The 13,644-nt window shown below is 36.7% G+C and overlaps 1 protein-coding gene and 1 long non-coding RNA gene across 2 annotated transcripts in view; one reads left to right on the forward strand and one right to left on the reverse strand.

The window, feature by feature from the left end:
• On the forward strand, positions 1 to 13,512 carry slc17a8 (solute carrier family 17 member 8). The gene is made up of 12 exons (XM_028003645.1): positions 1 to 98; positions 1,542 to 1,797; positions 3,079 to 3,197; positions 5,181 to 5,295; positions 6,190 to 6,277; positions 6,932 to 7,018; positions 8,475 to 8,617; positions 8,689 to 8,838; positions 9,162 to 9,294; positions 9,696 to 9,806; positions 10,077 to 10,204; positions 10,943 to 13,512. Exons 1-12 carry the CDS (start codon positions 1 to 3, stop codon positions 11,270 to 11,272), a joined length of 1,758 nt encoding a protein of 585 aa, XP_027859446.1. The 3' UTR covers positions 11,273 to 13,512.
• Positions 10,966 to 13,644, reverse strand: part of LOC114135949 (uncharacterized) — a 7,952-nt gene continuing 5,273 nt past the window's right edge. Inside the window, exon 3 of the long non-coding RNA XR_003593702.1 lies at positions 10,966 to 11,059. This is a non-coding gene — a long non-coding RNA (uncharacterized LOC114135949). The remainder of the gene's footprint in view (positions 11,060 to 13,644) is intronic.

Below are 13,644 nucleotides of genomic sequence, written 5' to 3' on the forward strand. Positions count from 1 at the left end.
ATGCCTTTTGATTTTGCAGGTTTGAAAAATCAGGTGCTAAAACCTGGGAAGGAGGAGGTCAAGAATACTGTGGGGGATTCTTTAGGAAAGCTGCAGAGGTGAGAGGGTTCATTTGTATGGAACTGTGCGGAAATTAAGCCTTATGGCTGCAAAAATGGTGCTGATGAGGATCAACCTTGGGGGTGAACACGTAACTTCTTCTACCATAAGAAATCCTGGCGATAAAGAAATATCTGATTCCATTCTTTGCAGAGTGATGCCAGTGATGTAATCACAGGTTTTATTTTTAGGCAGTAATGCATATTTTACATCTAATACATTTTTAACAGAAGAATGTGTCAGCGGTGGAGAAGCTTAGAAATGCATTTAGACGACTGTCTTTACTTTAGGAAATAAAGTGGAGGATTATTTAGACAAGACAACAAAAATAGAATTACAGAAACACAAATATCAAAAAGAAAAGAAAGGCAACATCATTATGGAAACAGATGACATTTTTGTGATATAGAACAATGTGATGACAGACATGTTTAGTGTGGGTGTTGGCTTAGCATTTATTCAAGAAACAATTCTAATAATGTCATAAGAAGATAATGAAAAAAATAGAGATGTAAAACCTAACAGAATTACTACCAACACTTATATTTCCACTACCACAAATAATAATAATACTAATAACGGTAGCAATATTTATTTATTTGTTCTCAATTTATGAGGATTATTATAATTATTAAGATTATTTTGTAATTTTTGCTATACTTTTCCTAATTTCTGTCTGAAATATTAGATTCTAGACCTGGACGGAGTGACTTAATTTCAGCAAAAAGAGGCACCGCGGAGGCAAAAACATAGCAATAAATAGAATACTGTAGAAATGTCCTTTATTGTCCCAGAATGTGAAATAAATTATGTGCAACAGCGGCAAAGTAACAGGCAATAACAGCAAATAGACTCACATAAAGATAGAATATACAATATATAAAACAGAATACAAAATATAATACTGTACACTAAGGGCAAAATTTCAACATAAATACAATGCAGTTATAAAAATGTGAAATGGAGATGATTAAATAAAAAAAATATACAAAACGCACGTCTCTTTGAGCATTGAAAAGACATAATATTTACAATTAGTGCCAATAAAAAAACTCTGCAGCAAGAAAGTTGCAGATGTGAAAGAAATGTTACAATTAATCAAAGCTTATTCTTCCCTCTCTTAAATTTGTGCAGGAGAAAAATTGTGCAAATTTCGGCAGCCCTCTGCACTGTGGAGGTGCCTCTGGTTGCTTGGTAATAGGAGATCTTTAGCTGGCTGGTGTGAACAGAGACAGGTTGATTCAGGTGGCAGAAATAATGCAAAGAATGAGAAACCTTAAAAAAATCTGATGACGGCAGATCACTGATCTTTATCCTTATCTTTCACCTCTGTTTGCTACTGGTTTTTGCTAACACACTATATACAGTAAATCTATATAAATAACAGTGTGACATGAAAATGCAGCAAGGTGAACAGATTACCATTCCCTTTTACTCTTTAGGAAAATGGACGGTAGTAATGTTGAGGATGAGGAAAACATTGAACTGACAGAAGATGGACGACCGGTGGCGTCAGCGCCACTTCCTGCCCCCCTGCTGGACTGCAGCTGCGGTGGTCTGCCCAAGCGCTACATCATTGCCATCCTCAGCGGCCTGGGCTTCTGCATCTCCTTTGGCATCCGATGCAACCTGGGCGTGGCCATTGTAGAGATGGTGAACAACAACACAGTCTATATTAATGGGACGCGAGTGATTCAGGTAGATTGAGACCTAACAAGATAACTGAATACTGTTTTGTTTTTACTCTTTGGCATTAAAGGTTTTAAGATATACATGTCTCAGTGAATTGCACCTTGTAAAAGATGATTTACTTTTGTAATTTATTTTAAAAAATGTAACTTATGAGTATGTCTATTTCAATAAATTAGATTACCAACAAAGAATTCATTTATTAAAGTAATTCAATTCCAGACATAAAACCCGTATATTTAGTGGCATAACTTACGTGAAAGGCACCCTGGATTAGGCCTTGCTTCTGCTGCTGCTGCCGCCAAGCTCATTAAAAAGTAGAAAGCCAAATGAGATAAAATGGACGACATTTCTGCATGAAACATTTAAGGCAGTCTCAAGTGGCTCCAATGTCTTATTGATCGCATGCAGAAAATCAACAAAACTCTTGCTGCTGTTTGTGTACATGAAATCAACATGCACACAATGCTAGACAACAAATCTAAAATTTGTTGTCTAGAAATCTAAAATGAAGAAATCAAAAATTTCTCCATCTGCAGTTAAGTTGAGTTTGGACTTAATAAAACACAGTGGACAGCAGATCTGCACTAGCAGATCACAGATTCTGGAAACTTCACACCGGACCAGAAGTCTCAACACTCTTCCTTACAGACTATGGGACCTTGATTTCCAAATAAAATGGCAAAATGATTTATGCCATCTGAAAGCAGGACCTTCAACTTAACTTTCCATTATGCTTGCAGACAGCCAGTTTCTTTTACAAAGACTTTATGTGACTTACCCTCTTTGTGGATGGTCGCAATGACAATGTAGCCAATGTGTATGAAACTAAAGTTTATGTTTTCATTAGCTATAAGACCAAATCATCAAGATTAACAGAAATAATAATAACAACAATGATTCAATATATTCCGTAAATTTTTAGTAGTTTCAAGTGAGACATTCACTTCCCACAAAACATATTTTCAAGTAAAAAGGAAATTTAATAATTCTTTTTAGAAAACTTATTATTGTGTGTTCTTTTTGTGCCTTGCATAGAGTCATCTTAAATTCGCATACAATTAATTATAAAAAGAAGGGTTTTTAAATCTTATTTTGATTTACGAAATATTGCTTTTGTTTCAGCCACAGTCATAACACACAAAAGGTCAATGTTCACTTTTTTCATCATATATTCTGAAAGGAGATCAGATCAGTTACCACCATGTGATTTCAAAGGGAATCACTCTGTATTTTATTCCCCAGAATATTAACATTTTCGTCTCATTTGTTTTATTAATTCCATTTCAGAAAGCTCAGTTTAACTGGGATCCAGAGACGGTGGGGCTGATCCACGGGTCCTTCTTTTGGGGCTACATCGTCACTCAGATCCCAGGGGGATTCATCTCCAACAAGCTGTCTGCCAACAGGTTGGGGTGCTGTCAGTGTAGTTTGTGTATGGTATAGCAGTAAAGATGCACTTTTTCACAAGGATGAGCTGGGTGTCACCCTGATTATTATCAAATAAGAAGCATTCAGTAAATAAGTAAGAGAACTAGAATTAGAGAGAGCTCTTCTTCTGCTCATGCGGTTTAAAGGGTTAAAACTGTTTGGCGCGGTGAGCATTACCGATGGAGCAGATAGCAATCCTGTAATAAAAGCTTCACAGGAAAAAAAGGACATGCCACTGACAGAGTTAATAATGAAAGATCCTGCTTCTGATTTCCTTCTGAAACAGCAGCAGCTGGAATATTACAAGTGTCACTTACACGCTGCTTTGGAAAAAAACGGAGGACGGGGATTTTGGGTAAGAGGCAGCACGGCAGCACCCAGGTGGTGAAGCAGAAACTTGTGGGCTGAATGGGATGTCTTTTTATCTCATTCAGTGAATGACAGAGGCGTCAGATGTGTCCGGCTGCAAGGTTGACTGAGACACTTTGACAGACAGATTCAGAGATGTGGTGCTTTATTAGTCTACTGCCGCTTACAGACACACACACAGTGTTTGTCAAGCTTTCACCAGCTGCCGAAAGAGTTGGTCAAAATCACAAATATAGGTGCAGCTCAATAAATTAGAAAATTATTGAAACAATCATTTATTCCAAATATCGATCAAATGCAGCATATTACATTTTGAATGTCTTTTTCTAGTTGATTACAGCTAGATGAAACACGTTTCTATTTATGTTACATAGGGCTAACACAAAAGCATTTTTGATACAGAAATGTAATGGCAATATTATATCCTGCACAATCCTAGGGACAACATCTGACTTGCTGACTAGACACTTATCAAACTAAGGCAATCTGAAGAAAAGATAGCTGAAGCCAATCTCCTGGAAATGCCTCTGGATTCTGGCATGACTTAATGTACTGAACCCAGATATTGTCTATGCCATACAAATATCCACACAACTTTAGAACTTGGGTGATATGCTGTATTTTACTGTTTTTTTAAATAGATTTATATTACTGATAAAGCACAGATAAAGGCTCAGTATATGATATATATATATATATATATTATATATATATTCTGTTTTCTGGATTACCCATGCATCCCTTCGCAGTCCACAAACAGGGGGCATCCAGTTTGTGACATCAGTTTGATTTTGTGCAATGCAACATAGGCGTACCTTTATATATATAACATACGCCTATGTTATATATATATAACATAGGCGTACCTTTATATATATATATATATATATATATATATATATATATATATATATATATATATATATATATATATATAACCTTTATTTAACCAGGGATGTCTCATTCAGACTAAAAATCTTTTCTAAAGGAAGAAAAATAATAAAAAGCAAACACAGACATAAAAGTAGTAATAAGTCTAATATAACTTGATATTAATCGGAACATTAAAAAAAAACCAAACTCTTATTTACAAACTGACTAAGAGTGGCCTTAAATACATTAAAGGGGACACTTTCTTTCAGCTTTAAGTCTTTCTGCAGTTGATTCCAGTCTGAGGGAGCAGCAAACTGGAAAGCAATTTTTTTTTTGCAAAGATCAGTGCAAACCCAACAATTAATAAAATCAAATCACCTGAGTGCAGAAAATAAACACCTGAAAATATTCTAAAAATAAGGGACAAGAGATGTAGTCCCCATGCAGTCAAACAGAGGTACTAAATCTGTGATGAAATGATAAATCTTGATAAACAAGATTTAATTTTGAAATAAGAACCTAGCTTCAGCTTCATCGTTTTTACAAGCTGTTGAAGGTAGAGAACAAAGCCCAGGGAATAATCAATTATCATACCTAAATATTTAAAAAAAGGGCCAGTGAAGGTTTATTTCACCTCAAGCATTTCCATTGAAACACATAAGCTATTCTGATGGGGTCTGGCTGTACTGATTCATTGAGGACCCTTGTTTTCTTCACAGGGTTTTTGGGGCTGCCATTTTTCTAACATCAGTGCTGAACATGTTCATCCCATCAGCTGCCAGGGTGCACTACGGCTGTGTTATGTTTGTACGCATCTTGCAGGGGTTAGTGGAGGTAAGGAAAGAAAATTGTCTAATAGACAATTAAAAATTTTTTATTTTCTATTAGCTATTAGATAATAGCTAATAGAAAATTAGCAAATTAACTTAGGTGCCTAGAGCAAGAGAGAGATGAATGATAAGGCAGGTCACCCTCTACCAAGCACTGATTAAGCGTGAAGCAGGAAAAATAATCCTAGATTTGTTTTGGGGAGACACATCGTCATTCCTTATACACCTTAGCGATGGGTGTTTTTATTTTCTTGTTTCAGGTGCTCTAACGTATGCTATTCTTTCTCGGACCAAATCCATAGCCGCATAGCTGTTTCTGTGGTCCCTCTGAGGTTTACAGAACCACAGAAGTAGAATGTCAAGATAACATTTGTGTACCTAAATATTATTTTATCGGGCAAATCAAATCAGATTTTATTTAGGGCCAACTTACATCAACATGAAAAGATGTACAAGTAAAAACTACCTCTGTTAATAAGTAGTTTTATCTATATTTTCTGCCATAACAGGACCATAGAGGTCATTTATGATCTTGATGTGCCTCGAAGTGAAAATGAGTTGGACACACTGGCTCTAGGACGTTGGAGTGGAATCATTTGATTGTCAAACGTTGGATTCATTAAGAGCAACGTGACAGAAAAATACCAGAAAAGTTGGAAACATGAGATAGAATAACCAAGGAATTCCAAAGTAGGAGAGCTAGACGTTTTACACCATCCTCAACTTTTATATCCAATCTCTGTCTTTATTTACGCTTTTGTTCATCTATTGAAAGAATGATCATCTACTAATAGTTGTGCTTTCCCCTCAAAAATCTGTCTAAGACTTAAAAACTTGTCTCCTTTGCATCCCCAACTCAGTCTTTGATCTTTGTCATTCTGCACCCTGCTCCCTTTAGGGAGTCACCTACCCAGCGTGTCACGGGATGTGGTCCAAGTGGGCTCCGCCTCTCGAACGTAGTCGCCTGGCGACCACATCATTCTGCGGTGAGTCACGTCTCTCCTTTCTTTAATCTAACAAACAGCAGCTCTGAGATTTTTTTTACCATTCCAAACATCTTTGATGCAACCTCCTCACAAGTCACAGGGAGTACGGCAAGTAAATGGACATGAGTGAGCTTGCTTTGCTTTGCAGATGCTGACGCTTGCTGCCTCTGTTGAAATTTGAATAACAGTGTCGCACTTTAAATTTGTACCATGACAACCGTGCATCAAAACCCTCTTGACATTGTCTGTAAATGAACACAGCTCACCTGTGTAAACTGAAGGAGCTTCCTTGTCCATTCATCTAAATGAAGTGTCACACTGCTTAATGTCCAAAAACTCTCTCAGCGTTGCTGCTCTATAGAAATCAGCCGTGCTCATGAAGGCGTCAGACTGCAGAAAACAGGCTAAAACACCCTCTCAGTAAGGGCAGCACTAATGGCTCATTTTGACGGTGTTTGCTCAATGACTCTAATGCATGTCTTTGATTTGACTACGGTCATTAAGACATATTTGAACTCCCAGTTGTTGGTGTCTTGTATTGTAGTCCTGCAAAATAACAAACAAACCAAAAAAAAAGCATAACCAAGGGAAAACATGTTTTATGATGACTATCACTGAGATGTGATGACTGACAGTGATGTTTGATATCATCAGGTTCCTACGCCGGAGCGGTAATCGCCATGCCTTTAGCTGGAATTCTGGTGCAGTATGTCGGCTGGTCTTCAGTCTTCTATCTTTATGGTGAGGAACAACAAAACAGACACAAAATTCCCACAACCAGCATCATTTACACATTTTAAGTTGTAGTAAAACAAGTTTAAAACAAATTCGGTCTAATTTTAGTAAAAATATTATTGCCACATTTTCAGTTGAGAAACATTTTCCGTGAACAGCATGTGTGGTGGGAGACCAACACAGCACACCATGCTAACCACCCTATCCAATGGTTGTACATGGTGGTGGCAGTATCATGCTCTGGGACTGAATTTTCTTCAGCAAGTCCCTCTAGGAACAAGCATGTTAGATAATGGATGGATTGATATTAACACAATTACAGTTATGGACTTCTGTTGTAGCCCTGTACAAGTATTAATTAGATGAAAAGCATTGGTTTGAAACAAAAGTCTGAAGGCAATTTGCAAAACAAACAAATCCAGTTTATATAAGTAAATTATATTTATAGCTAATTCGGTCCAGAAATCAGATTCAAAGTCAGTTACATACACATATGGATCCTATTTATAAAACAATGCCATTAAATTTGGAATATTATACCAATTTTTGAAAAGTCTTTACCCATAAGGGAACCCTGCACATTGAATGAAGTCACTGACTTGACTCTCTTAAAGCAAAGCATGTAGTGTCACTGGAGAGGAGAGCTCCACTTCAACAGGACTAAACCTTCAGCAGTGAGAGGACTAGTCTGCTGTGTCCAGCTGGTGGTTAAATACTTTTGTGTCTTTTGCTTTCTGTCTAATAATTTAAATAATTTATCAATGCCAAAAAGACAAAGCTGTCTAGGCTGGTGTAATGTTTGGCTTCTAAGTTTAATAGCCTCATTAGAAAATACACTAGGTCTGTTTAGTAGAAGGAAAATATACAGTTTAATTTCATGTAAGGTCCTTTTCATAATCTGTGTGCGACACGTTGCTCCTTGCTAGTTGTACTCTGTCTGGTTTTGTACCTTTTATCTAAAACGCTTCGAGGTTTGATTAAAATGATTAACACTCACACGAAAGCCGTACGTTCACCAACGTATTTTAATAAAAAGCCACTCTGATTTCACCGTGATACGGTCTCATGATTTATTGATGTAAATTAGCATTTTCCTGTCCTACCTCTGACTCATGCTGGGAATATTTTTAATAACGGAAATTCCTGTGATCCAGAGACGGTGTGCGCTGGGGTTTAATTAATTTGTCCTACGCTCACTCATTCATACGCTTACAAAAAAATCCCATGAAAATCCCATGTGAAAGTCACATGTGGTTCACACAAATTTTTACATGTGAAAGATGTGAATCACATGTATTCGTGTGATTTTGGAACGTTTCGTGGTAAAATCACATGTGGAACACAGGAATCACATGTGATCACATGTGATTTTCATGGGATTTTTTTTGTAAGGGATTACTTTTATAAAAAGCACTGCAGATAACCACAGTGTGAACGTAATCTGCTCTTGTCTCGTTTGAAGGCGTGTTTGGGATCCTGTGGTATATCCTATGGCTCCTCCTGGCTTATGGGAGTCCTGCTCAACATCCCACAATCACACAGGAGGAGAAGATGTACATCGAGGCTGCCATCGGCGAAACAGCCAACCAACTGAGTGCTACAGAGGTGTGCATATTTAATAAACTCTGGATTTCAGGCTATGTTTTAAACCGACTCACACGCTTGACCTTCAACAGAAATTCAAGACCCCATGGCGTCGTTTCTTTACCTCCATGCCGGTCTATGCTATCATTGTGGCAAACTTCTGCCGCAGCTGGACCTTCTACCTGCTCCTTATCAGCCAGCCGGCATACTTTGAGGAAGTGTTTGGCTTCCCCATCAGCAAGGTTAGCCTCGTTGACAGAGTTATCAGTTCTAAGAGTAAAAACTGATCCTATAATTGCATCAAGAAATATTAAAACCATTTTGAAAATTAGGTTATATGTAATTTTCCACACTTTTCTCCAATTCCCTCTTTCCTAACTGTTTGACAAAATGTTGCTGTCCTCGTTTTTCGAATTAACTTTTGCATCCTAAAAGATCCCTCTTAGGATGCAAGAAACTCAGCACTTAGTATCACCTAAATAAACATAAATGATTTATGTAAGTATGGGTATTTTTAATCTGTTATTAGTTATTTAATGTGTTACTTCTTATTTAATGTGTACAGGTGGGGATCTTGTCCGCCGTCCCCCATATGGTGATGACAATCATCGTCCCTATCGGAGGGCAATTGGCGGATTTCTTACGAAGTAAAAAAATTATGTCAACAACAAATGTGAGGAAGCTCATGAACTGTGGAGGTACGCTGATGCAACCATTCCTCAAATATTATTGATTTAATACAAACCACTGAGGACCACTAAGATCTGCCGAATACACAGAAAAGTTCTTATTTGGAAATTAAGACTTAAGACTTAGACTGACTTTATTGTCATTTTGCATGCACAGGGTGTATACAGCACGAAATTTCGTTGCATACGGCTCAGGACAATGTTTTGAGGTTCCAATGTTGTGAGGTTACTCCAGAATAAAATAAAATACAGTATAAAATATGAATATAAATATGAATAGAAAATATAAAGTGATATAAAATTAAACTTACCTTTAAAGAATCCCTTCCAAATTATCCACATTCTCTGGTCAGTATTCAGTTTGAAAGTTTATTAATTCATTTCTCTGCAATTTTTGTTTTTTATTTCAGGATTTGGTATGGAGGCCACTCTTCTGCTGGTTGTTGGATTTTCTCACACGCGAGGAGTCGCCATTTCCTTCCTCGTGCTGGCTGTAGGCTTCAGTGGATTTGCCATTTCAGGTTCTTAAGACCTCAAATCTGACTTTATTCAAAAACTGTTTGGAACAGGGCAAAAATATGCAGTGAACAGGATTTGCACGAGAACCTTTTTTCTGCTATTTTTAGTAATAATTTAAGTCTGGAGAACCACCAGTTTCCCTTTGTCGCATGAAGTAGCGAGGCTTTTGGTGTGGGGTTCTCTGGGAAACCAACAAATTCAAGTGTGCATGTAGATCTGTTTTCCTGTCTTTGTGTTAATTTCACTTAAAGGTATTTATGCTGTGTTTTCAGGTTTTAATGTCAACCATTTGGATATTGCTCCTCGTTATGCCAGCATCTTGATGGGCATTTCCAATGGAGTTGGAACGCTGTCCGGAATGGTGTGCCCCCTTATTGTTGGAGCTTTGACTAAAAACAAGGTAAAAAATCTCTAGATAATGCAGTCCTGTGAAAAAGTATTCAGTCCCTTACAGATGACTTCTGTTTTTGTCATACTTAAATCTTTTACATTATTTAAGAAATTAATATCAGACAAAAATAAATTGAGTTTACAAAAACTTCATTTTGGTTATTTGGAGCCATGCTGGTATACTTTATGGGAAAATTCAAGTGTGTTTGTGTTGTGTAAAAGTTAAGAATCTCTTTGTGATTAATTTAAAAATAATTGAAAACAATTTAAAATACTGACTCTCTCTATTGCGGGAAGTTAGCAAGTCTGTCAAATAAGAGGGCAGTAGAAACTGTGAAAGGAAAAGTAAAGTTTAAAAAAATAATTAGTGGTTAATTTATTATAAACTGTTCAATATTTTTATTCAGACATCACATTTGGCAACATGTTTTGCAGTTTTAAAGTAATATACATGATTTGTCTAAAATACCAGATGAATTTCTTGCTTGGGCCCCATGTAAGTTTTATATTATGAAATAGCCACAAAATGTCCTAGAAATTGATGTTTGTGGATTTATTTTGTACCATTTATTTGATCAATCCCTATATTGTCTCTGTGTAACCTAACAACTATCCTAAGCTTGTATTTATAATGTAACTTACTGTTACATTTATTACAATTGTTACATGCAACTTGTAAATTTATAGCCTAATCTCAGTATTTCATCTCTGAGAGATCAGTGAATCTACCTCTTTTGTCTTCCCACAGACTCGTTTGGAGTGGCAGCATGTCTTCGTTATTGCCTCCATGGTGCATTACACAGGAGTCATCTTCTATGCCATCTTTGCGTCAGGGGAGCAGCAGGACTGGGCCAACCCCGAGAGCCTGAGTGAGGATAAATGCGGCATTATCGATGAGGATGAGCTGGCGGAGGAGTCAGAACTTTCCAACGACGGTGGCCTGGCTTCCAAAAAGAGCTACGGAACCACAGACAATTCATACGGTCAAAAACAGGGATGGAAAAAGAAGAGAGGGGTCACCATGGAGGGGGAGGAGGAACACTGTGGTAACGGGGACTACAATGATGGGTACCAGTGAGACATCATTCGGATTACAATTAGAGGACTTCCAGAACACACGGATGAAACTGAAGTTCTGATTTCACACCGGAGGAGGAGTACAAGGGAAACAACAGGAGCATCAAAAGCACCCCAAGATAGTCTTTTTCAGCTTTCAGTGAAGAATGTACAATACTGTACAATTGTTTCAGACCTTCTGTAATTTCTGAATATTTTGTTTCCAGAAAGCCAGGCAATATGCTAGTTGACAACAACCACAGAACAAGAGATTATCACTTGTTGCTCTACTAACAATCACAGTCTGGCTCCTTGGAAGCAAAACATAAAGAAATGAGGGTTGACTTATGTTTTGCACAGTACTTTGGTTATCTGATATGTACCAAAATGTGAAAAAAAGCAAATATTTGACATCATTTTAAATTAGAGAGCCACTGGAAAGACAGAATGTGTCTACCACAAAAACTGCAACTAAGTTACATATTTTACATCTGTTTTGTACAATCCAGCACCACACTGAAAAGCAACACATATATGAGCAACACATATCAACTTCCAAACCAATCTTTTCTTTTCCTGCAGGTGACGCTGATTGGAGTTTATGTTAATCCATGTGGACAGTCCATGAGATGTTTTGTGTCAGCTATGCAACCTGAAAAAACCTGAAGGAATGTAAAGATTAGACCTCAGTAGAGCACACTCTTTATGGTGTCAGTCTTGTTAGGGTTTCCAGTGTACATCTGCTGTTGCTGAATGGTTGCACTGAGTTACTGCTTTGCTTCTTTGAGCAGGTTTTAGTTCACCATACGCTTGGAAATAATCTTTAAATCAATTATTATTTACAGAGCTTTGGGCTCCATCTTTTAATTCGACAAAATGAATGTTGAATGTTTTTTTTTCTTTCCCTTTTTGCCTACATGGAGATCCAGTTAGAAACATAAAGTATTTTGCTATAATCACGAAAGAATGTGTAAAATGCTCAACAAAGAAAATGTGCTGTAAGTTTTAACTTTATAGGCTTGATTTGCACACAAACACATCTGGTGTAAAAACAAATAACTGCATTATTGAAGATTATTGATATGGTTTATGGATTACACCATGAAAGGCTTTAGGGTTCTGGATTAAGAGATAATGTTTATGTGAATGATGAACATGTTTTTTCCTTTGTGAAATCATGGAAACTTAAAAAAGACTTTATAAAATGACTAATTGCTTGGTTATTGAAATGGAAACTGAATTGAAAGTTTACCTATTAATCAATATATTCAGTTATAATTCATTGAATTGCAGGATGGCATTCGCTGCCCTTTTCATATTGTTCTCCACCTCCACACAGGACTCTTAGAATAAAAGCCTTAAATATCCTCAAAGAACCCGCAGCAAGCTCTTGCCACTGTTATTATTAAAGTGCCTACCTGTGTAATCATAAAGAGGCTGCATAAGAGTATTTTTCATGGGATGTGTGTAAGGAGGTAATCTTTACTCTAAGAAAACAGCAAAGCCAGTCTGAGGTTTTCCAGAGTGAAGGCAGAAAAGAAGCAAGATTTCGTAAATGATGTTTTTCAGACGGGAGGGTCTTTAAAAAAACAGGAGAAAACGTAAAGGCTGATGTTGGATGAAACTCTGCAACATGACAAAAAAAAAAAAAGAAAGTCCACCAAGGATTAAAAAAATGGAAAGTCCTGTGGAGAGTTAAAGATCAAATCCTAAAATATGTGGCATCTTGTGTGAGACGTTGACTCAATCTGAGAGAAACTGAAACATCTTACAGCTGAAAGCAAAGAGTGAGGTAAACATACCTCAGACCAAAGTCAGAGACAGGTAGAAATCTTACAACAAGCATCTCACTAAAGTTACTTTGGACAAAAAAAGGAAAGCTCGGCTATTAGTCACTTGTTCCTCAGTTTTAAAAACACAATTTTGATTTTGTAATACAAAGTTTTTTTTTATATGGTTTTTACTTATAATTATCCACTTTCTTCTCCAGAGAGAAAATAATTAGACACCAAATTGTGAAAATGTTCTAATAAGGAATTCATAATTTAATTGGCATGAAGTTTGGATCTAATGATAAACAGTTGGATACAATAAATCTCTGAATAGAAGCAAATGTTAAAATCAAATAAAACAACTCGTGACTGGTGTTTCTTTAAATTATTAAGACGTGCTCTTAATAATGATTGTTTATGTAAAGATGGTTAAAAAAAAATTAAACACAGCTGTTTCCAGTCACACTATAAACATCCTCAGTGTTATCTATCCTTGTACGCCTGCTTCATAATTACTAGACAGATTCTTGATTTCTACTTTTAGCTTCTTCTGTTCAAGACATTTCAGCCTGAAAAACTCTTTAAATAAGCTTTGTGTGATTTGGCTTGGGAAAAGCTGATG

Source organism: Xiphophorus couchianus, chromosome 2, assembly GCF_001444195.1.
Source record: "Xiphophorus couchianus chromosome 2, X_couchianus-1.0, whole genome shotgun sequence".
NCBI classification, from domain to species: domain Eukaryota; kingdom Metazoa; phylum Chordata; class Actinopteri; order Cyprinodontiformes; family Poeciliidae; genus Xiphophorus; species Xiphophorus couchianus.

Coding starts and splice junctions, on each gene's coding strand:
- slc17a8 (XM_028003645.1), top strand. CDS start 1: ATGCCTTTTGATTTTGCAGGTTTGAAAAATCAGGTGCTAAAACCTGGG. Junction 8,618..8,688: donor ACCAACTGAGTGCTACAGAG/GTGTGCATATTT, acceptor GACCTTCAACAG/AAATTCAAGACCCCATGGCG. Junction 8,839..9,161: donor TTGGCTTCCCCATCAGCAAG/GTTAGCCTCGTT, acceptor TAATGTGTACAG/GTGGGGATCTTGTCCGCCGT.